Source organism: Fundulus heteroclitus, chromosome 10 (genome assembly GCF_011125445.2).
Source record: "Fundulus heteroclitus isolate FHET01 chromosome 10, MU-UCD_Fhet_4.1, whole genome shotgun sequence".
Taxonomy (NCBI): Eukaryota; Metazoa; Chordata; class Actinopteri; order Cyprinodontiformes; family Fundulidae; genus Fundulus; species Fundulus heteroclitus.
This window is the reverse complement of record NC_046370.1, coordinates 27916390-27943883: the sequence shown is the minus strand read 5'-3', so window position 1 is coordinate 27943883 and position 27494 is coordinate 27916390. Positions and strand designations below refer to the sequence as shown.

The window sequence follows — 27494 nt, the reverse complement described above, 5'->3', positions numbered from 1 at the left end:
AAGAGCAAATAGATTAGATGTGCCGCTACAGAGCCAAAAAAAGGCCTCCTATAAGATTTCTTCTGTCTTTGCTGTTTTTGTCTCACTCTGATTCAGCCACACTGGAGGCTTTTCAGGACTCCACTTCCTGTTTCAGCCAGCACCATCTCAATCAAATTAAAGCACCGACTTTGACTGGGCCTCTACAAAACCTTTATATTGTTTTCATCTTTTTTAAGCCTTTCAGATGTGATGTCTTTCAAAAAAATCCATCTTTGCCTTTTTTCCTTAATGCATGAGTTATTTTATTTGATTATCTGAGATACTTAAATGGGAAAAAAGCAAAAACTGAAGAAATCTGTATGGTAGTTATTAAGCAATGTATAGTAAACTATAGTACAATATAGATTAAACATTTACCTTTTCTTTGCCTTTTATTGGATTCCCCAGCTCGCAAATGACTGTGTTGTTATTATCAAACTGGCATTGTAAGCTGGTGTTCTGCACAGGATCATAAAAAAAGAAAGTACGATTCAGCAAGAATTTAGTCCAATGCTTGACATTTCTTCAAAAAAAATTATGTGGTGTTTTGTTTTTTTCCATCCCTGTTATTCAAAGGAAATGAACACCCTGATCTGTGTCAATTATGGATCAGTCAAAATTTTCTAGAGATCTACTGCCCTCTAGTGGACCTACGTCAGATCTGAAGGCGCTGTATTTCAGTGCATTGGGGATGTTGACTTTGAGCGTCGTCTGGTGGGCATCCTCTGCCAGCTTTCCAGGAGCAGGAAAGTTGGTAACCGACACCAACAGCCTTATTTTTTTGATGTTCTTGTCGAACTGGAGCACTTGAGCGTTTATGTTTTCCCTCCTAAACGACAAGTAACAGATGAGATGTGTAGAGATTTAAAAGGGGTGATGGGTTGAAATGTGCGAAGTGGTTTAGAGTGAGTGTTCACCAGGGGAAGGATTTTTTAAAATCATCAGCAAACTCAGCGGACATCTGCAGGTTACTGGAGCACTTGTTGTCTGAGCCGCACTCCTTCTGAAAGTTTATCTGCAGGACAGGAGAGCATCTGGTCATACCTCAGAGGACAGAGAAGCGGTTCAGGATGAGCGCTCACCTCAGCTCAGTGATGTTTCCACTGCTCTGTACCTCGGTTTTTTGGGTGAGTTTCTGCTCTTGGCTTAGAATGGGGAAGAAATCCAGGTTCTGGATCTGGAAGCTTCTGGCATTGGGTTTTTGTTCCCGTAGCGACATGTTGAGGGAAAAGACCACCGGCTCCAGTTTGTCCTGCACAGGTTCCTGTCAATTAATCCATAAATGTCATTAAATTCTTAATGGTTACATAAGTAGCGTACAACAGCTGGACAAAAATGTGTTAAAATTACTGCCCCTTGTCAAAGTGTTCAAATCCCTGGATTTGACAGTGCATTTTATTGGGATTTCATGTAATGGGCCAACACAAAGTATTTTACATATGTAATCAGTACTCCAGAGTGAATACTTTGTGGAAACACCCTTTCTGCAATTACAGCTTTAGGTGTTCTGGTGTATGTCTCTAGCAACTTTGTGCATTTCAAAACAGACTTTTTTTTCCTCACTCGTCTTTGCAAATTAGACGGAAGGCGTCTTTGAACAGCAATGTTTAAGCCACACTTTTTGACATGGATTTTGGTTTGGACTTTGACTGGACTATTAGGTTATCGCTCTAGCTTTATGTTCAGGGCCGTCATAGTTCCCAGGTAGTGTACAGTGCTAATTTCCTGCCACCTATGGAGTGTTCCATGTAAGCCAAAATGCTGTTTTTTGTTTTAATCCAGTGGTTCTCAAATGTTTTCTGTCGTGCCCTCCTTGGAAAAATGTTTAGCCCCCCATCCTGTGTACTTTTATCATTTTCTGTTTTAATGCATTAAAGCTGTTGTTTTGATTACCGAGAATCTCTTTTAAAATGTTTAATATATATATATATATATATATATATATATATATATATATATATATATATATATATATATATATATATATATATATATATATATATATATACCTGCAGTCAACTTTCAACTTAGCCATGACCTACATATGGCAAAAATAATGCCAAGCCGTTAATATTAAAGACAGTTACAGTTACATTAAGTTTTGTACTTTTTATTAGGAGTTTATTAGTAGTATCCCTTATACTACTGACCGCAGGTACAAACCAAACAGCAGGGGGTGTTGTTGTCACATTTAGAATGATTTGGAAGGCCTGTATTTCCTGGACAGAAAAAAATAAGGCTGTTCCAAGTAATAGTTTTTGTGACAACAGATTCCTGATGTCTGTTGCTCCTCTGGAGTGACCATGGGCCCGATAGCTACTTCTCTGAGATGCTCAAAGGTGTTTAAACTTCCCCACAACCTCCTGGCATGTCTGCTATCTTCCTTCTTATTTATTATGCTGCTTGTTCATGAATGTGAAATAGAATAAATTACACACAGATGGACTATGTCCTAATTAGCTGGCTTCTGAAGATAATTGGCTGCCATCTTTTTTTTTGGGATATCAGATGAAATGGGGAAACATACAAATCCATACCACAGGTTTCACATTTTTATTAGAAATGAATGTAAATAAATATTAGATAAATTCATAAACCATGTATCAATTAATTTCCACTTCACAATTCTGGATTATCTTGTGTTGATCTTTCATAAAATCCCAATAAAACATTTCCAGGTTAGTGGTTGTAACAAGACAAAATGTGGAAAGGTTACAGACGTAGTAATACCTTTGCAAGGCCCTCTAAATAACTGACTCAAGAAAATCCAACGCTGCAAGTCCCAAAATATGCAAATATTGTATTCATGTAAAATATATGGCCTTGCTGTGGGAAACTTACCACAACACTTAGTTTTAGGTCCTCACAGATGGGTTTAGATACCAGCAGAGCCAGCTTGCCAGAGGCCGTCTCGGCATTATTTGAGAAACGAACTCGAGAGCTTCTTCTCTCTGCGTCGGCTTGTATTGAATAACGCACAACTTCACAAAGAAAAGAAAAACAAAACGAAAAGACATAACAGAAAAGATTGAGTCAGTTTTTATTTTAAGTTTGAATATATCAAGCTGCAGATGTGAGGACATCCTACCGATCTTTTCCTTAAAGTCTTTGTTTCCGTTGCTTAGAGTGAACGACAGGCACACCGTAACTGTAATGCTGCAAAGCACAGGAGAAGTCATAAAATGTATTAAAATCATCCAGAGTAGCTTTGTTCCAGAATTGGATATTTTAGGAGACACATTACCATGGATTGTTTGCAGGACACTGGTGAGGATCCACAATCCTGGGCTCAGCAGTGAAGTTTTTGGTCAGGTGAATGACAGGGCGAGCTCTGAAAGCAATCATGGATGTACACTCTTATGCAATCCCTTTTCCCTGACATAAAATCAGACAAAACTTTCTGTTTTGATCAGTTACAAGCCAGAATAATGAAAGAGAAACATTCTTTCTCTCTCATTCCTTTTGTTCAGCACTTTTTTCATTGCCTGCTGTTTTTAAAGTGCTTTATAAATAAGGTTGGCCAGGCTTGGCTTCTTGGTATCCTTCCACAAACTTATATCAAGAGATGCTGGAATTTGGGCCCATTCCTCCTGATATAAACTGGTTTGACCGGGCCAGAAGGCCATCTTGTGCACACAAATCTTCTCAGCTCTGCCCACAAACAAGACTTTCTGCTGGCTTCTATCCTTTATTTTGGTCACTTTGTAACTAAAGCTTTTGCTCTGCGGTTGATACACACAGACCAATAACCTGACTCCATCCAGAACAGCATGATGGCAGGACGTTTTTAAATGATGTTTACAAGTGCAAACAACACTCCAGGATAAAACAGACTTATGAAGGTCCTCAATGCTTTTCCTGATATCGTCGCTGAGTTCATTCAATTTTTCTAGGATGTCAAAGAGGTGAGCAGTGTATTTGAAGTGTTGCCATCCAGCCATTTAAAGTATTACGTCCAGAGATGCTGTTATCAGATGGTTTCAGACATGCAATAATCAGCCCAGATTGTTTGAGGGCACCATATTCTTAACGTATGTGAACTTCTGACTAAAAATATCTCGCTCATTTGTATGACCTTTAGCAAAATGCAACAAACTTTGTAACCTTCAAAGTAAACTTTTAAAAAAAAAAAGTTTCGTCTAAAATTTCAAAATACACAGCACATGTAAATGGCTTAAATTCACAAACGAATGAGCAATTTCTTTTTTGCTCTACCTCAGAAGGGCTATACGATCATCAAGGGAACCAACTAAGATGTCAGGGTAACTGTTGCCATCCGTGTCCATGCCTGCGCTGATGGAGTAACCGAAGCTCTGGAAGTCTTTCACCACTGACTTCCCCTTGATCACCTGTAGAGGGCAACAGTGACATGTTTCAGTCACAATCCCTTACCTAAAGCTACAAGACTCTGTGGCTGAAACCAGGGATGTTGTTACCTGACTGGGCTCCTGTGAGATTCCCTTTTTACCTCCCATCCATATGTAAACCTGTCCTCCTTCGCTAAACGGCGCCCCCACTGCAAAGTCTGAAAGAAAAAAAAAGAAAGGTGAAAAATGTTTAAAGTAATCATGCAATGGAAGTGAAATGAGAAATTAAAAATAGGGATGTCTATGAAAGAAAAATATGTCACTATTCCTATCCAGCATTGAAGTCCTACAGTGAGATAGTCTTTGGATACCACTGTAACAGTGCACCAAAAAGCTTAAGCCAAACATTAGAAGTAATCTGCAGTCTGCCCAGGATGTCTGGGCTGGTCGGTAGGGATGCTTGACTTTTTAAAAAATCTCCCATTCCGGTGTGAAGCAAATGTTAGGTTCAGGGTCACACCTTGGAATCCGTCCTGGTTGACATCGCCGATGGCAGCAACTGCAGTCCCGAACCCGGAGAAAGATGGACCGGTCAGCATCATGGTGGGAGTACTCTTGAAAGATCCGTTCTCGTTCAGGAAAATGTACACCGCTCCTCCCTGGTTCTCCTTGCGGTCAAAGTAAAATGGGGCCCCTATGATCAGGTCGTTCCAGCTGGAGTGGTAAAAAGAACAAAACTAATTAAAAGATTTCAACAAAAAATATGAAATTACCACATTTTTAAAAAAAACATTTTGTCAAGTGCTGTTTAGGAATTTTATATGAGAGACATAAATAGATTTTTTGAGCAGATATAAATCAGAAAGGGGTGGCACACTTTTGCGTTTAGTCTTCTTTACTCTTACCCCTGAAAACAGTTGAGAATCCCCAAGTGTGTAATTTAATGCAGTAAATAAAGCTGATCTCCTTTGGCCTCAGAGGTTTGATAGAGAACATTAAGAGAACAAGCGTCCAAACTACAAGAGTATGTACAACTGCAAACGTATCAAGACATGGCTCACCACCTAAACTGACTTGCTGAGAAAAGGAGACCATTAATCAGAGAAACACCCAAGTTCTGTAGGAGCCACAGAGACCCAGAGTTCTGGCCCCACCGCAACAATTAGCTGTGCATACAATCAAATCTCCTCTTGATGGAAGAGTTGCTGAAAGAAAGCCCAATGAGGTCCAGTCTGCAGTTTACCACAAGACATGAAGGTGGCAGCGTCTTACTGTGCTAACACTTTCCTTTAATTATGACATCAAAACTGATCAGTTGATGGGAAAATGGATTGATCTAAATACAGGACAACCCTGAAAGAAGAAGGTTCGCCCACCAAGTCCAGACCTAAAGTGAATTGTCTCCATGCAACGTGACTGAGGTTGAGCTGTTCTGAAAAATGTCAGTCTCTAGTTGCTATGGATGGTGGGGACATTCTGTGGGGCTCTGTGGTTCTCCCTGAAGACTCGCAGCTGTAATTGTAGTGCCATGTGGTTTAAGTTGGGGTGAGGGGCTGTATAAAAATACAAGCCACTAACTTCCTATTTTTATATGGGGAAAAAAATCAACAAACATGTATTACAAATATAATCAAAGGTTACTTAACAATTTTTAAAACATTGTGGAACCCAAAAAAGAACCCAACAAAGGTTTCCGGTTCAATCCCCCAGAGTCTGTGTATCAGTGCAGAAACATACTCATCATTGTTGAGGTCAGTGGCAGCCAGGCTGCTCCCGAAGTAAGAGCCCACTTGTTCTCCCTGGATGGTTTCTTTTATCTCGATTTTTTTCCCACTCTTAGTTCCCAACATCACGGAGCCCTTGGACTCATCCCTGGGGGCCCCCGTCACAATTGTGTTGCTCTTATGACTCAGCAGCTTGCTCTCTTCAAGAACTGAATAACCTGCAAAAGGAAGCATTAAAGCACGCATCGACACAATGCTGCAGATAGCAACCCCAACCAAAGCCAGGACAGGCTGTGATGCTCAAAACTGATATACTCACCTATATACGAGTATGTTTTTTTTGACTTTTCACTTTCAATGTTCATGTTGTCAGAGTTCCAGGCATTATCTGGATCTGGATCTCTCTGGGTTAAATGGACATTTCCTTCAAAACAAATCAAAGCCAGACGATTATAAGACCAATTGCGTACAAAAGAAAGTGAGGTAATGAAGGCAATAATATGCGCAGGACCGAAGCTTTGCTAGCAGCTGACTGGTTCCCACCTTTCCAGCTAAAGCTACCCGTAGCACCGAGGGTGACATCGGTCTCTGTTATGGTGCCAGAGATACCCAGGTTGCACATTCCCTCCGAGTTGTAGTCATATCCGGGGTCACAGCGCGCATAAGGATCATTCTGCCACTCGTCGAAGTTATCAAATGTCAGATCATTACTCCTCACGTAGCACTTTCCGATCATCCTCCTGTGCTGCTCTGCGGCGATCTTTACATACCGATGGCCACATGCCTGCAAGCAGAAAGTTATGGTTTTAAAACGAGCAAAAATGGTCATTATACCGTCCTTGCGGTTCAAAATGCGTTTAATGACATGCCTTTTCTCCCGACATAACCCACATAGAGCATCGAGTATCGTAACAGAGACTTTCCCTCAGCTGTTGCTGCACACTACCAATCTCATAATGTCCCATACCCATTGTTGTTAGCTAATATTAAAATAGTCCAGCTTATCCTTATTGTGTTGAGTATGTCAAGCACAAAACAATAAATGGAAAAAAGGTTAAAAAACAACAACTTTGTGCAGTGATTTGGGAAAATATTAGCCCTTATATATGTTTCATTGCTTCAGATCATCAAAGATGTGATAACAAAGACAACCTGCCTAAATACAGAAAGCATACATGCAAATGAGCGCAATTCATCCTTGTCCTTCCTCTTTTCTTTTTTTACCCTTCCTCTTTTCTGTCTCTGACCTCTGCCTTGACTTTTATCGCCTGCAGGGATGTACTTTTCAAAGCAGTGCAAGTAAAAGTCTGTGCAAAAATCCTGACATGTTGCTCTCTGAATTGTGCTCTGTAGACAGATACAACGGTAAAAAATTAAATTTTTCACCATACATCATCTGTGACCCTACTAATTGACCTGAGCTGCAACAGCATCACCTCACCGGTATCACTGGAATGCTTGCCGCTGGTGTGTGGTCAGTGCTGGCACTGATAAACGGAGTGAAACAGGGTGTCAGCTTACCAGTACACGTCCTTCTTTAAGGCTCCTCTGACTGGCCACCGTCACGCCCAGCCACATGCCCTCCACCATCTCTGACCCAACTGCTGTGAATTTATAAACATGGGTTCACCGTTAGGGTTACAGTTTTGGATAATCAGCAAGGCACGGAAACTAGATCTCTAAGGACTTTCAAAGAAATGTTTATAAGAAATATACATTTTTGAATTTTAGTGCATTTAATTAGTGTGGAAAGTGTTTTTTCGTTTACAAACTGTTCTCACGGTCTGACAGTGACAAATTGGTTCACAAATTGTTGTACCTCTAAAACACCCTGTTAAATAAATTAAACTAAAGCATTTTTTTTAAAGTCAAATTTGACATTTTTAACTTGAGTTTCTAGAGATTTATATTCACAAATACATGAAATTCCTGCTAGCCAAAGATAGAAATACAATGCCACAACTCATCAAGAGTAGTTATTCTGCAGTGGGAAGGTTGTGGTTTCATTTCCAGTTTCCCCCTGTTGGCCAATAACCGATCAAAGCAGTTTGTGATCCCAGCAGCAGAAAATCCAAGGGAGATTTGCCAACAAAGATGAAGGCATTCTCATTTATTAATTTATTTCACTGACAAGCAGCGGTTTTCATTATTTTTGCTTCCTGGACAGAAGTAAAACTGCACCACCTTGAGACCCAGGGGACACACTGTTTGTGTCTCCAGTGACGAGGCTGGATAAGATCAGGAGTGGCTGCATCAGAGGGACAGCTCAGGTTAGATGTGTTGGAGATAAAGCCAGAGAGGCCAGACTGAGACGGTTTGGACATGTACAGAGGAGGGATAGTGAGTACTTCGGTAGCAGGATGCTGAGGCTGGAACTGCCAGGCAGGAGGCCTAGAAGAAGACCAAGCAGGAGACTTATGGATGGAGTGAAAGAGGACATGAAGGTAAATTGTGTGAGAGACGAATATGCAGACGATAGAGTTAGACGGAGACAAATGACTCCTGAAAGGGGAAAAGCTGGAATAAGAATAAGACTTTTGGCAACATACACTCCTGATAAAAGCCCTTCATGCACAGCCCACTGTGAAGTGCATCTAGCTAATGCCTTTAGAACCTCGTTAGCCTGCATGGCATGGATTCTTTACATCCTTTACAATCACAGGAATTTAAATAAAAATACATTATCGACATCCATAATATGTTATCGGTTCAGCCTTCAGCAGGATAATGATCCTAAACACACGGACAGATCAAAACAGAAAAAGCACAGAAGACACAGAATCAACCTAATTTCATTTACATTGCCTGCTAGAACAGGGCAATAAATGTTGTTACTTTATGACCATTTCAAAAAAGTGAACTCCCATTAAGCAAATTCGATTTCTATCAGTTCAAACTATCTCAATCAGCTGCAAGATTTAAATAAACAGTCAGCATGACTATGGAGAGCACAGTCACGGGAACACTGATCCAAACTGTGATGAGTCTTTGAGCCATGTTTGTGCCCTGATATACATAAACCACAAAAATGTGCTTTGACTGAAGCAGCAGCCATCCTTACCTGCACATTAAAACAGATGCTGAATGCTGGTCTTATTGTTTATTGTCTGAGTCATGGTTTCAAAACCAACATGGAAGTTCAACCGTCTGATTCACTGTCAAATGAGTTGGGTCATTAAAGTTTTTCAAAGTTTTCAAAGGCTGAAATGTTCTTAAATATTAGAGCAGTTTGAGTTAGGCAAGGATAAACAGTAACGAGCATCATGCATGATGAGTATCTGAAGAGACGACTCCTGAGGGGCTTCTGATTAGCTCACAGGAAAGATAAGGTCGCTGGAAGTTTTTTAAAGCCGCTAAATGCTCTCTATGAACTTAGACAATACAGTTATTGAAACAAATCTACCAGACAGACTCCTAAATAATACATAAAGTTAATAAATACAGGTCATCTGTAAATCATAGTCTCCATAATTACCCACCAGTAAAGGCATTATTGGGCTTCAGCCCACGACTTAACTGAGGCCTGTTGTTTTTGGATTTCCATGTTCAAACTCACCATATGTGACATTCTAAATACTGGCTTTTAAATATAGTCTTTTAATTTGTGAATACATAAATAATCAGGTTACATTTCATTTATTTGAAATGTTAAAAATAGCATTTTCTACAAATATTTGGAGCAAATTATTCTTCAAATTTTATGTGGTGTATAAAATTTAATAAGATACTATTTTGAGGAGAAAAAATTAGTTTAGATAATATGATTAGTTAAAATTGTAGCTATGTCAGAATTGGTTTGATTAATTGTTGAAAAAGGTTATTAATGGGGATCCAATTTAAAAATAAATTAAGGCTTTTTGTGGGAGAGCAAAATGGCTTAAGAAGTAAATGTGTAGCAACTCCAATTAAGGTGATGCTATTCACGTAATACTTTGCTCAGGGACAATAATGTCTTAAAACAGTCTAAATTACAAACAAACACCTATATTATAAAGACTGGAGGATAAACATCATAATTTATTTAATTTAAATCAGGTTTATAGTGACAGAAACTTCTATATTTTACAGTCAATCAATTTTTACTCTACATAAATGTTTTAAGCATGCCCTGTTTACAAGACTACAATACAAATATATTAATTGTTAAAAAAAAACAACATTCAGTGCTATGACAAAGTATTAGCCTCCTTACAGATTTTTTCTTGTTGTTTGATTACTTCAATGTTTCAGATCATCAGTTAAATTTCCATGGTAGACTAAGGTGACCAGAGTAAATACAAAACGCAGTTTTCAAAAAGATGGTTGCATTTATTAAGGCAGAAAACTTGGTCTTATGGGTAAAGGTTACTGCCCTCAGATTATTGGGGATGGAAATGTATTTGATGATCTGAAACAAGTGTCACTAAAAAGACAAAAAAAAAATGTTTATTATGGCACAGTATAGGTTTTGGGTAATTTATTACAACATGTTGTACTTTCCGGGGCCAAAACAGAGCGTTCCCACTCACCTTCATAAAAACACATTACAGATAATGAGATGAGACATATATCCGTCACAGAAAAACCCAAAGGTAGACCTGTGTTCCCAATTTCAGGAAATACAGATATAGTGGATAATTTGGCCACTAGGTGGCCCTGCAGGGAAAAACTAAATCCTAAAACCTTGACACGTTTTTCTTTTTCAGATCCCACAGGAGCAAGTAATCCTACCGGGCAGATGTGCATCACGCTTACTTGATGTGATCAGATCCATCCTGGTGCAGTCTGTGGGGTCTGTGTTGATGGGACAAGAGTACACGGCACCTGTTTCGTTGACATTTGGAAGAGAATTGTCTTTTTCTTTGGGAGCCCCCACGAGGAGCCTGGATAGACACAGAGACAGAGGGAGGGACATTTCAGACCAAGGCCATGTTGTTAGGCGACACAGTAGCAGCAACAGAGGCGATCTGGCAGATTGTCTGAGCAGATCGTTGCTCTATACTAGAGTTTTCAAAACCTGCTTGCAGTTGACAAGAAGTAGTGTGACACCTGAGATTCTGAGAGTTCCTCCACTATGAAAAACACAGAAAAAGGTCATTTCAGTTTACGTGACCTTAGAAAAAAAAAAAAAAAAAAGTGTGAAGCAGTCAGAGCAAGTCTGGGCAACACACACACACACACACACACACACACACACACACACACACACACACACACACACACACACACACACACACACACACACACATACATACACATACACACAATACCAAATGGACACTCCCTACACCAGAACCTTTTAACACAGCAGTGAACTTTGAAGTAGAGTGATTACTCGTCTGCCAAGGCTCACTGTTTATTGTAAGCACAAGATTTATTCGCTGCACTTTGTAGGTGAAAGGTGTGGGTAATCTTGTTTACACATTGTTACTAAGAGAGAAAAGATCTGAGAGCAGAAGAAAATGTTAAAATACTTTAGCTTTACCAACTCTTCACATTTATTCTTTAAAAAAAACAAGATGAATTCATTGCTAATTCAATTAGTGTAGAGAAGGGTTTTAACAATGCATCCTGCTAAAGTACATGATTTTGGGTTTTTATAAGATTTCATAGATCACAAACTGTATTTTAAAGAATCCTGAATGAATGGAGTATATTTCATTCAAGGTTTGACTAGTCCATGTAATGGGTTTTTGATACTTGTCCTGAACGGTGGTCCTTATGTAACAAATAAGACTGAAATGTATCTTTTTGGTAAAAAAAAAACAGTTTCATACATTTTAACGTGTATTTTAAAGATTCTGTAATGAGTTTAGTATAATTCAATTAAGATGTACCACCCTGAGATTTTTTGGGGCCCCTATTTGGCTCTGGACCTGCCCCTGGGACTTGGGTTTGGGAAATAACCCAAACTGGGTTTTCTTTTGGTGTGTGGTGAAGTTGTGCCCCCATCAAAAAACTTGAATTGTTATCAAGAAAGCATCTTAAAAGGCTAGACAGTTCCCCTTGAAAAATCAACTGGAAAAAAAAAAAAGTTTGTTTGGGCTTTGGACAGAAATCAGTCAAATATGCGCGCTTCTATGACTGTTTTTAACTGGTTTTATCTAAAAGTTAACTTGTCCAGGTAGGTAACAGGTTTTAGCTCACATTTTTATGCTGGTTTAACAATAACCCAGTTCTAAACCTCAGAAAATTAAAATGAAATATCCCATACTTATTTTTATTTTAGAGTGCAGCAATCTTAAGATTATTGTTGACATTTTAAATAAAATCGTATTCCATTTTGCTGGTGGCAAGTACATTTTCTCTGAAGTATTTCAGTAACAGACAGCAGCCAAGATGAAACAGAAGTTTAAAGCGTTGAACATGAATGACAACAATGTTTATAAAAGCGAACAAGTTGAGATACATTCTTTTTATTTGCATTTTGGTGCAAGTTGCATTTTAAAAAATGCAAACTTATGCAAAACAAGTAGTTTCTGCTTTAAGTACTTGGCTGTTTTCTTCAGCTTGGAGCGGCACAAAATGTATCAAAACACTGTGTTCCAAGGTTAGGGATTTTTGTGGGAAACCCTGGCTACAAGACGCCTCATGGAAGAGAGAGAGGGAGAGATTAGAGGCACGCTCCGAGGCCAGTTGGTGGACTTTGTTCCCACCCAACAGAAATCCTGAGGAAATGGAGCACAGAGTTCGGCACCAATCACTTATGCTTTTGGGATTTACGATAATATTGGAGGTCAGGTTGAAGCAGCCTGATCATATTAACCACACTTCTTCAACACACATATAGGGTTTTGCTTAACACTGTGTACACTGAATAAAAACACTCAGAGCTGTTCTATTCTCACTGTCTAAAATGTTATTAATCTAAACTGTTCTGCTTTAGGTAAGTAAGGAGTTCCATGAGGAAGTTTATTATTTATTTATTAAAAGTCTGAATAATGTGAGATGTCTTTTTTGTATGTTTTCATACACAAACATTAGCATAAATTTTAAGAATTTGGGAAATTCCTCATCTTGATTTTCAAATACCGTGTTTTTTTCAGGACTATAAGGCACACTTAAAATCCTTAAATTTTCTCAAAAATTGATGACGTGCCTTATAATCCGGTGTGCCGGATTATACTGTACGTGTACTGACCGATTTTATGTGACACCGAGCTTCATACACTGTAAGCAGGCGATCGCAAGTAGGGCTGAAACGATTCATCGAGTAACTCGAGTAACTCGATTACAAAAAATCCTCGAGGAAATTTATCTGCCTCGAAGCTTCGCTAAATTTATTGTATTGTAATAAGCAATGCTGTTAAATACGCGGCACACTGGTCTAGCCGGAGGGTTTTTGTGTTGCACAACGCTACCACTTCCGTTAGCGCCTGGAGCACATGTGCTAAGTTTGTAGCTATGGAGGGAACCGGAGAATGCTCAGAAGGAGAACCCCGAAAGCGACAAAAAATGTCAAAAGTTTGGGAACATTTTAGACTAAACAGAAAGGACAACACAGCGCAATGCATCCACTGCAAAGCAGAATTGGCGTACCACAACAGCACGACATCAATGTTGCAGCATCTGAAGAGAAAACACCCGCTACATGCATCCAACTCGTACACGGTTGCCAACAGGTAACGTTTATGTTCTCTTTGCTAACTACGTTGTGTGATAATCTGCCATGTTATAGATGTAAATTGAGGCACATTATTTTGCTAACGTTACATCTACCGCTTAAACATAGCGGTTACTTAACCGGGTGTAGTGTAAATTGTATGTGAGGGTGGAACTGAGAGAAATTATGCAGGACTTAATGTAAGTTTGTTATTAAAAATACGCAGCAACAGATTACAGGCATAAGCTGAAAAGCATTTATTTAATGGTGTCTTTCCAACCTGAAAAGTTACAATCTTTTCTTCTCGCTACTGTTATGTATGAATTAGAAATTTTTGATTAATATTTTTTGTAGTAATTCTATATTTGTTTATACCTAAGCAATCAAGAATAAATAATAGCATCGTTTTAATAAAAATAGCAACATTTTTGCATTTTATCATGACTAGTTAAGGCTGCAGAACTCTGTACAAACTCAAACCTTTACATTTTGAGTAAGAGTTTATTTTTTTCCTAACATATAGATTACATTCTGTTTTCCAATACATAAAAAACCATTTCACTGCATTTAGATTTTTCTGTGATGGTTAAAAATAATGCTTTTAATTAAAGCATCCTCAAAACTCACACATAAATGAAAGCCTTAAATCCATAAATAAAATAAAACTGAAATTAAAACCGCAAGCGGTGATGAGCGGCCCTCGCAGCAAAGCGCCGCTCCGGCCTTGGCCACCGCTGGGATTTGCGCACCGCCGGCCGCCCGCCACCGCAGATGCTGTCACGCATTTTGCCCGCCCGTCCACTGGGCGATTTACACGAACGTGTTCGGCAGCGCTCCCCCACGACTCACAAAAAATCTGGTGCAGATTCACCACAACGGACCGGTATAGCGCCCGCAACGGACCGGTATAGCGCCCGCTTCACAGCAGACGCCGCACCAATCCGCCTGTCGATCTCCCGCTCCATCTTCCCCTCATTCGTGAACAAGACCCCAAGATACTTGAACTTCTCCACTAGAAGCTGGACTTTCCTTTTTTAAAAAGCTTATAGTTAGAGTGGCTCATGTTACCCTGAGCTACCTCTATAGTTATGCTGCTATAGGTTTAGGCTACTGCAGGACATCAGGGTCTATTGTTCTTCAATTTTGAATGACTGTTGTAATTTCAGCTTTTAACTTTTTGATTTTTCTTTTTTCTTCATAGTAGGCACACCTGGTCTGGCGTTCTGTTAGCTGTGGCTTCATCCAGGGAAGACAGATCACCCGCTACTACCATCTAATGTAGAACTTCTGTGCTTTTTTTGTCTCTCTTGTTGTGTCTCTGCTCTGTCTTCTGTAACCCCCAGTCTGTCGAGGCAGATGACCGTTCATACTGAGCCCGGTTCTGCTGGAGGTTTTTCCTTCCCGTAAATGGGGAGTTTTTTTTCCTGCTGTCGCTTCATGCTTGCTCAGTAGGTAGGATTGCTGCAAAGCCATGGACAATGCAGACGACTCTCCCTGTGGCTCTACGCTTCTTCAAGAGAGAATGCTACCTGTCAAGACTTTGATGCAATGAACTGGTTCCCTTATATAGGAATTTTTGTGTATAATCTGACCCAATCTGTATAATCTGATTGATTTTGACGTTGTAAAGTGCCTTGAGATGACATATTTCATGAATTGTCGCTATATAAATAACATTGAATTGCATCATCTCTTCAGACCAAATAAACTATCACATTTTTTGAGACAGTTATCTCATTTTAAAGATATAATCATCTAACAGTATTACTCTTAGCAAGTTAAAGCTCCATAATAATTTTAGACCAGGTTTTAGTTCCACTCTTTTATTATGCACATCTAGGCTACCTATAAATATAAAGTATGGTATGCCAAAAAACATTTTCAACAAAAGGCAATTTTAGTAATGGCCTTGCGATTTTATATCTAAGCATTAAAAATGATAATATTTCACCAATTTTCACAGCAAGATGGAAATAACAACTATCCAACATTTTAAGATTTTGTAAAAACTTTTTTCCTTTTTTACCTACCTTTTGAAATTAATACTTGTTTCTACTTCTCCAAAATTAAACTTCAAGAAAACTATTGTGCTGTCCTGGGGCCATATGCAGCTAGACAGCTAGGACAAAAGTTCCCCACAAAAGCTTCCTTTTCTTGCATTCTCTGAATAACCTTTGTTCCCAAATCTGGCTTTAAACATTCTTTTTGTAAAAAGACGAATATTTTTCCAAGGCAGAAGCGTGTAGAACAAATTCAACTTCAACATTAGCAGTTTCCCTAGCTTCATCGCTGAAAAGCAGCTTTTAACCGGAGCAAAATACGTCAAAGATCTTTTTTTAAGGTGAGAGCACTCACTATCTCACGTAATTCACATAGAGATCTAACAAAGTTGTGATGTCTCACTCTGATTAAATATGAACCCAAAACTTTTCTAACTGTTTTTGCCTTGGATTTCCTCTGACTAAGAATTATTATCTTATTTATGTAATGTATTCACGACATGAATTGCCTGTAAAAGCCATGGACAATAAAACATGACACTTCCTGTTGTCAGGGGGCGTGGCCTAAGTGATGTCATCATTTGACCATTGGATATTGTAGAAGACCCGATGATGATCAATCACAGAAAGTTTGGTGCCTCTGTGTGTTTCTGTGTAGGAGATATAGCAGTTTTTCCTGTTGTCAGGGGGCGTGGCCTAAGTGATGTCATCATTTGACCATTGGATATTGTAGAAGACCCGATGATGATCAATCACAGAAAGTTTGGTGCCTCTGTGTGTTTCTGTGTAGGAGATATAGCAGTTTTTCCTGTTGTTAGGGGGCGTGGCCTAAGTGATGTCATCATTTGTCCATTGGATATTGTAGAAGACCCGATGATGATCAATCACAGAAAGTTTGGTGCCTCTGTGTGTTTCTGTGTAGGAGATATAACAGTTTTTCCTGTTGTCAGGGGGCGTGGCCTAAGTGATGTCATCATTTGACTATTGGATATTGTAGAAGACCCGATGATGATCAATCACAGAAAGTTTGGTGCCTCTGTGTGTTTCTGTGTAGGAGATAAAACAGTTTTTCCTGTTGTCAGGGGGCGTGGCCTAAGTGATGTCATCATTTGACCATTGGATACTGTAGAAGACCCGATGATGATCAATCACAGAAAGTTTGGTGCCTCTGTGTGTTTCTGTGTAGGAGATATAACAGTTTTCTGTTTTGTGGCGAGTAGGTGAACTTTGACCCCTGCTAACGCCCCTTCAACATGCTCAAAAACTCACCGTTTTGATAACTTTTAATTGGCCATGCCTTATGATCAGACTGACCGAGTTTCAAGCCGCTCGCTCGAAATCCCTAGGACGAGTTCGATCAAATACCAATGCTGTAAATGTCAAAAATGAGGTAAAATTACGACCTTCAATCTAAAATGGCCGACTTCCTGTGATATTTGCACTATGACGTTAATTGTAAATTCTGAGCGTCTTGCTTAGATCTACAACTGTACAAAATTTCATTACTCTACGATGAAGTAAGTGAATAGCAAAGGGTCCTTTGAAAATTTCTAGGTGGCGCCGTTGAGGCATTTTTCTTTAGATTTTTGTGACGACCTTAAAATACAAAATTTTTAAACAGTCACCATGCATCTGCAAAGTTTGGTGAGTTTTTGAATATGATAAAGCCCCCAAAAAGGCCCCTCTTTAGGGGGGCAGAATAAAAATAATAATAATAATAATAATAATAATAATAATAAGAAACAACACAGAAACAATAGGCCTTCGCAGCGCTTCGCTGCTCGGGCCTAACTAAAGCTGCTATCATGGCAGATGAGCTGTCAGTGCAGATTCCAACTTAATAATATGAAATGTTATAATATCCAAATTAGTGCACTTGAAATATATTTAATTCATAACAAGGAATAAACAAATAATCATTACATTGTGCTTCTTTTCAGTGAACCGAAGAGTCATACGTTGGACAGCTTTGTTCAAAGGGTTCCAGGATGTTCGGTTGTTCAAGCAGCTGAGTTCACAAACAGCATTTTAAATATGATCATCACAGACATGCGACCGCTGTCCGTGGTGGAAGATGAAGGATTCCAGAAGATGATCTCCACCTTCAATCCAAATTATACCCCTCCTTCCAGAACCTACTTTGTAAAAATGATGGAGAAAAAGTATGAAGAAATCAAAGACAAATTGAAAAACATCCTAAAAGAGACAGACAGCATTGCTCTCACAGCAGACATTTGGACAAGTGTTGCCACAGAGGCATATCTTGGAGTGACATGCCACTTTCTTGGAGAGGACTGGAAAATGAAGTCCCACACCCTGACAACAATGCCACTTGAAGAAAGACACACAGCAGCAAACATTGCAGAGTGGCTTGAGGAGGTTATTGCAAAGTTTGATGTTCCACCTGAGAAAGTCAGAGCTGTCGTCCACGACAATGGTGCCAATATTGTAGCAGCAGTGAAGATTTTGGCAGAAAAGCATAAGTGGGCATCTGTGCGATGTGCAGGGCACACCCTGAACTTGGTGGTACAGAATGCTCTGAAGAGCAACCAGAGCATCTCAAAGTGTGTGACAGCTGCAAGATGTCTTGTTGAACATTTTAAAAAAAGTGAACTGGCTTGCACAAAGCTGAAGGATAAGCAACAGCAAATGGGCACAGCATCACACATGCTCATACAAGATGTAAGCACTCGTTGGAACAGTACTTTCCACATGCTGTGTAGGCTGCTGGAGCAAAGATGGCCGATAACTGCTGCACTATCTGACCCAGCATTGACACCACGAGGAAAACACTACCTTGATCTTAAGCCAGAGCAGTGGAATATTATAGAGGAGATAAGCAAGGCTCTTCAGCCATTTGAAGAAGCAACGGTGTTTCTGAGTGGGCAAGACTACGTTACTCTTTCTGCACTTCCACAACTTGTGCAAAGCCTCAAGAAGTCCATACAGACCCAAGTTTTTGAGACTGCACCAGCTCAGTCATACCAAGCTGAAGTGATGGCACAGATCACAACAAGATGGGAAGGACTATTTATGTGTCAGCCTCAATCCTCAAATACTGTTGTACTTACTGCTGCTTTAGATCCCAGATTTAAGAAACTTAAGTTCTTGCCCCCAGATGAAGCCTTTAAGATCCAAAGCATGGTTCAAACATTGGTCCTTGATGTCAAAAAGAAAATGAGACAGAAAAATTCAGGTGAAAATGAGGTCTCCACTGATGCCCAAGACAAGCCTGTAGAGCATCAGCAGAACACCAACACATTTTTCAGCAATCTACTGGGTTCTTCAGAATCCAGCACAAGTGATGAGGAGGATGAGGAACAGCATTTGAACCAAGATGTTCAAAAGGAAGTCTTGATGTACTTTGGAGAGCATACACTGTCCAAGAGGGAGAACCCACTTCTATGGTGGAAATCAAATGCAGCACGGTACCCAACACTGTCAAAACTTGCAAAGTTCTTTCTGTGTATACCAGCAACATCAACACCATCAGAACGGCTTTTTTCCGCAGCAGGGAACATCGCATCGAAGCGCAGGGCAAGCCTCAGTTCACAACATGTCGACATGCTCACTTTCCTTCACAGCAACCATAGTCTTCTTTAAGGCTTCTTTAACAGTTAAACACATGCACACCTGTGTGTTGGAGCATTTAAGAAATGCATATTGAATAACATTCAGTATATGTTGGATTTAAGATATTTTTTTATTCCATCTTTAAGAACATCCAAGTTGATTTTGTTGAGGTTCAAGTTGTTTTTGTAAAGCCAGTGTTTACTATTTTGCCTTAGTAATCTTTTCTATTAATTCTTTTTTTATTTCTCCTCTGTTTTTGCAGTTAAGAAAGCAGGAAATCTGTTCTACCTCAGATTTGAAACTTATAATTTGAATGTATAAAAGGCAGTATTCTCTGGTTTGCCTTAACTTTTCTATTTAAAGCTAATGAATATTTTTTTACTCTTTTGTGTTAGCACTGAAAAAAGCAAGGAATTTGTTGCACCTTAGACTTAAAATATATTGTATAAAATGCAGTATTTACTATTTTGTCTAAACTTGTTTTATTTTTAAATCAAGTATTTTCTTTATTTATCTTTTCTGTTTGAACTTTAGAACAAAAAAGCAAGAGATTTGCTGTACTACTGATTTGAAACTTTACTGGAGGTTTAATGTTATTGCGTTGTTATTATCAATAAAATGTTAAAGAGTTAAATGAGTTGTTTACTTAGTTCTTTTACGTGTATGTGTATTACTCACTGAAGATAAATACATAAACTAAAAGCTGGAGTATAGACATTTTTATAAGCATATTTGTGAGCCTGCCACTTTATTATTTGAATATAATTTAATATCTTAGTATAACTTTTCTTCAGGTTAAAGCAAACTACTGTTACAAGTAAACTTTCTAAACTACAAACATTTAACTGTTAGGGATGCTCAAAAAGGAGATATTGGACTGATCTGGACTAACTGGTGTTATTGCAGATTTGCCAATAGTTTATTTTATAATTTTTTTTTATCCGATTACTCGATTAATCGTAAGAATAATCGATAGATTACTCGATTACTAAAATATTTGTTTACAACAGCCCTAAGCAAGGACGCGTTGCATCACCGTCCCTCTCTGTTCTCACTGACAGGTGTGGGTTGGGAGCCTGCTGGAAAAGAAACGGCTCTAGGTGCTCAGCTAGCTAATCACACATTTTTCCATCCTTTCCGCCGCTTCGTTCCACTGGCAGAAAGTGTGGGAATTGTAGGAATTTACCACAAGAAATGTAGGCAACAGTACGCTCGACTATTAAGGGCAAAACATGGCGCAGAGTCCACCAAGCTCACAGTATGCGCACAGTACACCTGAATATGTGGGAGCCTTTAGGCAGCCCGCACCCAGAGTACGCGCTAGCAACAATAAACATAGTAAGTTAATTCAATATAAAAGTTACGTTTATTTTTCGCCTTATGTTAGAAACAGGGCAGTGTAGTCCAACTACTCTGTCCTCCCGACAGAAATGGATAGCTCTCTCTCTCAGGAGAGAGCTGTGTACGTGGAGGGGTGGCGTGATATTACACATTTGGGAAGAATATTTAGTGTGCCTTAAAATCGGGTGCGCCTTATGGCCCAAAAATACGGTAGGTTAATTACAAACATTTGAGTTTAACAGAGTTCCACCTGTAAATGTGTTTAAAGCCTCTAACACAGTGCTTCTCTGTGTCACATTATAGAAAAATCAAAAGTAATCTGCCAACAAATCAAGGAAGACAATTGTGGACCTCCACATGTTTGCTTCATTCTTGGGTCCAATTTCCAGATGCCTTAATGTTCAAACAATTACATGCAAGTTTAAAGAGCATGGGAACATCTAAGCATCATACTGTCCAGGAAGGGGACGGGTTCAGTTAGGGCAAAGGGTGTGTCAACCCCAGGACAAGAGCAATATACCTTGTGAATGTGCTGGCTGAAGAGAGTACTGAGAAGGTGTCATTATCCACAGTGAAAGGAGCTCTGCACCAGCATGGGCCGAAAGGACACTCAGAAAGGAAGAAGCCAATACTCAAAAACCGTAAAAACTTAAGTTGCAGTTTGCTAATGGTTTGACGAAAAATAAAATGCATTTTTTAGACACTTGAGACACAAGTTCTAATGAATGTACAATTTAACTGTTTTAATGTAATGACCACTGTTACATTTGGAGGAAATGAAGGTAAGATATCAGTCTGCAAGTTAAAGCTGATAAGCAAAAATAGGCCTTCTGGATATAAAATGACTGTCAATGACAGAAGTTCAGATACACAGGGGCTAAAGGACAATAAAGTTGATGTTTTGGAACATTCATCCATTGTTTGTACCGCTGATAAGTGTAGGTTTGTGGGGGTGGTTGGTGCCTATCTCCAGGAAAATGAAACTTTTCTTTTTGCAAAAATTTAAGTTTGCATTGAAAACAATTTGTGTTATAATGTGGTCTATGCCTACTCCATTATATTGCCACACATGTAGGACCTTGGAGGGTGGGGGCATCGCTGGGGAGCAGAGAGGATTTCCCAGCACCACTGTCTGGTGATGTTCTTGGCCTCAATTTTATTATAAATCTTAGATGCTTTCATTTATAACATTCCCACAACACACATATATGTAGGGGATTAATAGCGTACCGTGCACGTGACGTCACCGTCTCAAGAGCAACGCCCCTTTTGCTGCTTTGGTAGGGCATACAGGTAGAGAACGCCAGTAGCAACCAGCAGAAACAGCGATATGACCGACTTTGCAGCCGTTAAACCTTCCCAAGACGATGTCCCAGGCGCACGGTTTACTGGTCGAACTGTCGAAGAACACACCAACCTTCAGCTCAAACGATGGCTTGAGTGTCGAGGGCTTAAAAAGACTGGAAAACTGGCCGAGTTGATGAACGGTAAGCTTTGTTTTTTTTCCTGCGCGGCGGTCATGGCATCGTCGGCCGTTTTTTTTGTTTGTAATCACCGTCCAGGGATCGGTATATGTTTAATGTTTGTCTCATTTGAAATGTTTTTGAGTAAGCTATCCTGGTAGCAGGGTATCATGTTAGCGCCTGCTACCATGATAGCCTATATGCTGTCATGGTAGCAGGCGCTTCATTATTAACATGTCGGCCACCAAAATACTCTTACCTGTTCACTACTTGATGTCGCTGGAATTGGGTCAGGATGTTCTTCGGTTGGGCCCTTTCCTCCGACAAAATGCTTGCTACATATGTACGTGAATTTGGTAACTTTTTCCGGGTTGAACTGTTGTGTAGGCCGACCGCACCGGTGTACCCAGCGCACACATTTCTCCTTGGCAGTCTGGAAGAAAACATCCTTCATATGCGGCCAATCAGCGTACCTCGAGTCGCTGTTGCACGGTCCATAGCAACAATGTTTAAAAACCATGGTGTTAGATTTGGAAAAAGCAGTCGTTTACCGAGTAAAACCAAGGCTAACGCACATCTCTTTTACAGCGAAACAGTGGCGGACTATGCAAGCTTGTCCTACTGCGTACCACGTGATGTGACGTCATCGTGACGTTGCGTTTCTAAAAATAGCTTGCTCGCAGTACGCTATTGGGGAAAGGCATCGGGGTGGGGGGCTAATTGTGTAGGCCTCACTCCTGATTGCTTCCTCTGCCCCCATTTGCATTTAGACAGTTTTAAATGCACTTGAGAACAACTTGCTATCTGGAGTTTGGGGCCTGGAGGAGTGGGCCATCTGGTCAGGGTCTGGGCTGAGGGTGGACGTTGGGTCCCTGGGGTCGGCTTGGGCTGGCATCTTTTCTCTCCCCTGGAATATGTGGGTAGGGCTTACGTATTGAGGGTAGGGTGTGGGGGAGGTAGTGCTTAAGGGTTCGTGGGGTGGGCTCTGGTTGTCTGGCCCGTTCGGCTCATGTTGGCCCCAACTCCAGGTGGATGGGCCCGTGGGTTGTCTGGGTTGGGATGGGGGGTTTAGGACCAGAGTATGGACCGGGTAGGTCGGGTTTTGGTTTTTCACCTCCCGGGTCTGGGGGCTGGATATCCTTCTGGGGTGCCGGTGCCTGGACCTGGGAGTATAGGATGTGTTTGGTGAGTGTGAGTGTGTGTATTGTGTCCCTTTTTTTCTTTTTCATGGGTAAGAGTGTTTGCATGTGACGGCACTAGGGTGGGAATGTGTGAATGCGACTGTGTATGTGGTTGGGTTTGGACCCCTTCGTTGGCTGGTGCCTTGACCCACTGGTGCAATGGTGGCCCTAAGTGTCTGGGGCTGGGTTGCTTACAGATTCACTTTTATACAGAAAGCCCCTAGTATTAGCTTTAGCTGTCATTTTATACATTTCATATTAAATAATACTGTATATTCTCCAGTGACGGTATCAAGGCATTGGTTGTTTGTACTTGTAAAAGCTTTTTGCATATATAAATTGACGGCCACGTCTGGCCCATGTATCAGAAACACACAAAAATCTATGCCGGACCACTATGCCGAAAGCAGTAAGGCTCCAACTTGTGAAAGTAAAAATTGTTGGGCTCTCGTTGGCATTAAGACAACAATTCTTACTGCTACATTGCCAGACAAAACACACATTTTAAAAAAAAAATAAGAGACTGCAGAACAACACAGAGATGGTGTGTGATGCCATACCATATTCCATCTAAAAAGATACCTTTAGTTCTTCACGTCACTATTTTGCAAGTTCTTTCTATCTAAAATAAGGACATTTTACTTATTGTGCCTTTAAATATGGAAAATATCACACACATTCCTGACACAGGAGAAAACTAGTATTTTTTCCAAAAAAACAACTTGTATGTTTTTGTCACTAAAAAGTGAAATGCATCTATACGTATAAAGAAAACCAGAAATCAGCCAGTAAAAGTCTTATTGGTGAAGCTCTTGTATAGATGTGTAATTTTGATAATGCAGCAACTCCTTTAATGAGGAGCATCTAAAGACCAAGGAGAGTGATTGGTGGGTCATTGATTTCCATCTGACTTGGTATGCGCCCAGGAGGATGGGCCTCCATGTGCTTAAACACAGCAGTGCACCAACTTCAGGTTGCTAAAGTGTGAGCCACCAGAATTGACAAGGACTCCTGGATAGGTGTTGAAACATTTTTAGAAAATCAGAACAAAAGTCTGTTTTCCTCCAATTTAAGCCTGTTTGCTGCTTTAATGAGGAGTGCCTGTTATGATAAACAACCAAAAAGAAAAATATCAGACGACTTCTACATGCCATTGTCAGGGCTTGAAGGTGCCATTTCTGATTTTCTCCATCTTATTTTTAGTAAATTCTTGTCAATGTTCTCCTAATAAAAAATAGAGCTCCACAATGTAAAGAAAAAGGATTTCTGGTTAATGATTCTATGTGTTTGTACATATGACATCACTTTTTATTCAGCATCAACCTTCATTAAAAGGACACAAACCCGACTAATCAGACGCTGACTCCTCCATGACGGATCGTCTCATTTCCTGTCCAACCATGACAATACGTTCTCGCCCTCTCGCCCTCTCACCCTCTCTCCACCTCATCACCTCCTCATAAACGGGCCGTCAATGAGCGAGGGACAACTGGCAGCTGCATTCCACATCCTTCTCAGAGAACATGTTCAAATTTGCCCCCACTGACTAACCATTGGTCCGAATAGCTGGCTTAACCAAACATTTGCAGCTGCATTCCTGACATAGGCAGTGAGAAAAACCACAATAGAGAGGAGTTTGATGAACTACTGCTGAACGATCCTCTCAGTTTTCTTAAGCTAAACAAGCAGGGGTCAGTTTGTCTATATAACAAGGTCTTGTTGGGTGGATAATCCTAACTCTCACTCTAATGAAGATAAATGTTTTTGTGTTTTTTGGTAATTTATCAAAATGAATAATTAACTTTTCCCACATCTGATCACTGCTCACAAAACAATGAAAATAGAATATCTGACTTAATTAAAGATTATTGTATTGTTTTAGATCAACTTTCTTTATAAAGATCAGCAGGGAGAAGTGGAAGGCACCAGCATTTATTGTCTCTTTGTTCCAGTCTTAGACGTTTTGTTTTAAGAAAACATTTTAAAAGTGTTTGTCGTTGATAGCACAAGCTGTAGCAACTTAAAATCATAGATTCTTGGTGGAGTTATATATGACAAAAAAGGCAAACCCAAATAAAGGCAGTAAAGAGAGGAGACAAAACATAGGAGGGAACTTTGAGCTTCTAGTTTATTGTTTAACTATTTTTTATGAGGCTGAATCACTATAAGGTGATTCATTTATGTGCACACCTAAATCAACCTTACATGGGAGGATGATTACCTTTCAGATAAGGTTCAGGGTGACACGATTCTCAAAGGGTGTGTTTCTTGTCCTTGGGGAATGAAAACCTAAAGAAACTCAAAGCCTTTTTATTTCATTGTCAGAGATGACAGCGGTAACAATCAATCAAATGGCAACTACTTTTCCACTTGTACGGTTCAGTCGATTCCAGTTCCACTGCAATACTGTAAGACCTAACGTACAACTAATTTTTAACGAGCATAAGCCTGTCACACATCCACTTTGCCTCACTATCTAGTAAAAAGAGAGTAAATTATTCATTTACCCCAACCTCTTCAGCCAAGTAGTTTATAGAACCCCCTTTCTTTGGAAAGCCTGCTGTTTTTATAGATTTGTCTGCGGCGACTTTCTACACCTACAGACTTTCTTGTTCTTTTCAAGATTGTCCAAGCTCCATCAGAAAGGATGGGGAGAGTCTGTGAAGATCAAGTTTACATTTTTGCCACAGATCCTTGAATGTATTTGGGTCTAGACTTTGACTAGGCCATTCTAACACATGGGTGTGCTGTGATCTAAACTGGTCTGTTTCTAGTGGTGGATCCCAACACAAAAGTGTGTTTTCAGTGGGCTGCGGAACTGTACATGAAAAACTAAATCTATGGAGTTTATTTATAATCCTAGGTGATAATGATCTGAAACCCATCATTTCACACGAAAGAAGAAGACATGCAAAGTTTGTTTACATAGACAAATCAACCATGGCAAAACTTAGGTATTATATGAGTTCATTTTCCTGAGAAACAAAGGGAATATAACTGGATGTGCAACCCCTTCGGAATCATCACATTTCTGAGTTTCTTATCCTTGCCACTCTAGCGGTAAAATCCTCCTGGCAATCAATACAACCTCTCTGTGAGTGTATCTTCTTAGCTCTGGTTCAGCTGAAGATAAAACACAGAAAAAATTTGGACCTCAGAGTTGCTTTGTCTCCAATACCTCCAGGACTTTCAGGCTCTTATCAGGAGCAAAACCAGCTAAGTACCATTAATTCCTGAAAATTCAGGTTTGTGAATGTAGTGTTACACCGGAAGTAGAGATTAGTGCTATTTAAGTACAAAGCACAATTCTTTTTATTATTTAACTTCTGATATATCTAGTCAAAACAAAACCTATTTTTGAAAACTTCAATACCTTTTAGTTTGCCCTTTTTTCCTCTGTTTTTTTTAAAAAAGAACAATAAAAGATAAAATGGATAAAAATGGATAAAAACGGTTAATGAGTGAACTTTTTTTATTGTGCAATGGTGATAGTTTCAGTAAGAGGATTCTAAGCTGAAGCTGCTTAACAGTTTTTTTAATTGTTATTTCATCTTTGTTAAACCAGAAAAAAAGCTCATGGAGATTGAAAATCTTTTTTCTATAGTACATGAACAACATACGGTAGCCAAAAGTAGGATTAAAACCTGATAAGTTTATGTTTTTCAGTTATGAAAGAAAACAGCAACAGTTTGTAAGAAGCGGTTGTTACTGATTGCTCTGATTGTTGTATTAGCTGTAATACTAGAACGTATAAATAAAATAAATAAATATGCCCCTTTATAGTCCCAAAGAAGGGAAGTTCATCTCTGCGTTTAACCCATCCCTGAGGGAGCAGTGTGCTGTCATTTACAAAGTTCAAGTACAAAGATGGGATGGCAGGGGCAACGAACATAATGACCTGAGGTTTTCGGGTCATTATGTTTGTCCTATTGTTTTTGTTCATGTTATCACCACTCTAAGCTTTAATCCAGTATGGGTGGGCTGATCTGCAAGAACTGGGGAAAAAGAGGCCGCTTAGCCTTACAGGACTGTTTTGAAACCTCAGACTGTGTGTAGTGTTTAAAGAGGATGCTGATCTGAAAGAATACACATCATTTGTGCTGTCCTATATTCAGTTCTGCACTGATGCTGTCCTACCCATGAAGACAGTCAGAATGTTTCCCAAACTATGACAAGGCAAGGCAAGGCAAATTTATTTGTATAGCACATTTCAGTACAGAGACAATGCAAAGTGCTTTACATGATTCAGAGCAATCGACAGACTGACCGACAGGAGGGCTAGAAGTGAGCTGAAGAACGGCA

The 27494-nt window shown here is 39.7% G+C and overlaps 1 protein-coding gene across 1 annotated transcript in view; it reads right to left on the bottom strand.

Moving 5' to 3' along the window:
* itga3b (integrin, alpha 3b) overlaps positions 1–27494 on the bottom strand; it is a 50438-nt gene that overhangs the window by 7642 nt on the left and 15302 nt on the right. Inside the window, exons 2-16 of the mRNA XM_012876098.3 lie at positions 10787–10914; positions 7574–7656; positions 6596–6836; positions 6372–6476; positions 6066–6270; positions 4849–5042; positions 4458–4546; positions 4237–4370; positions 3266–3352; positions 3110–3177; positions 2863–3002; positions 1136–1285; positions 939–1036; positions 676–850; positions 400–480 (exon numbers count right to left, since the gene is read on the bottom strand). Coding sequence (XP_012731552.3) covers positions 400–480; positions 676–850; positions 939–1036; positions 1136–1285; positions 2863–3002; positions 3110–3177; positions 3266–3352; positions 4237–4370; positions 4458–4546; positions 4849–5042; positions 6066–6270; positions 6372–6476; positions 6596–6836; positions 7574–7656; positions 10787–10914 — 1978 coding nt within the window. The remainder of the gene's footprint in view (positions 1–399; positions 481–675; positions 851–938; positions 1037–1135; positions 1286–2862; positions 3003–3109; positions 3178–3265; positions 3353–4236; positions 4371–4457; positions 4547–4848; positions 5043–6065; positions 6271–6371; positions 6477–6595; positions 6837–7573; positions 7657–10786; positions 10915–27494) is intronic.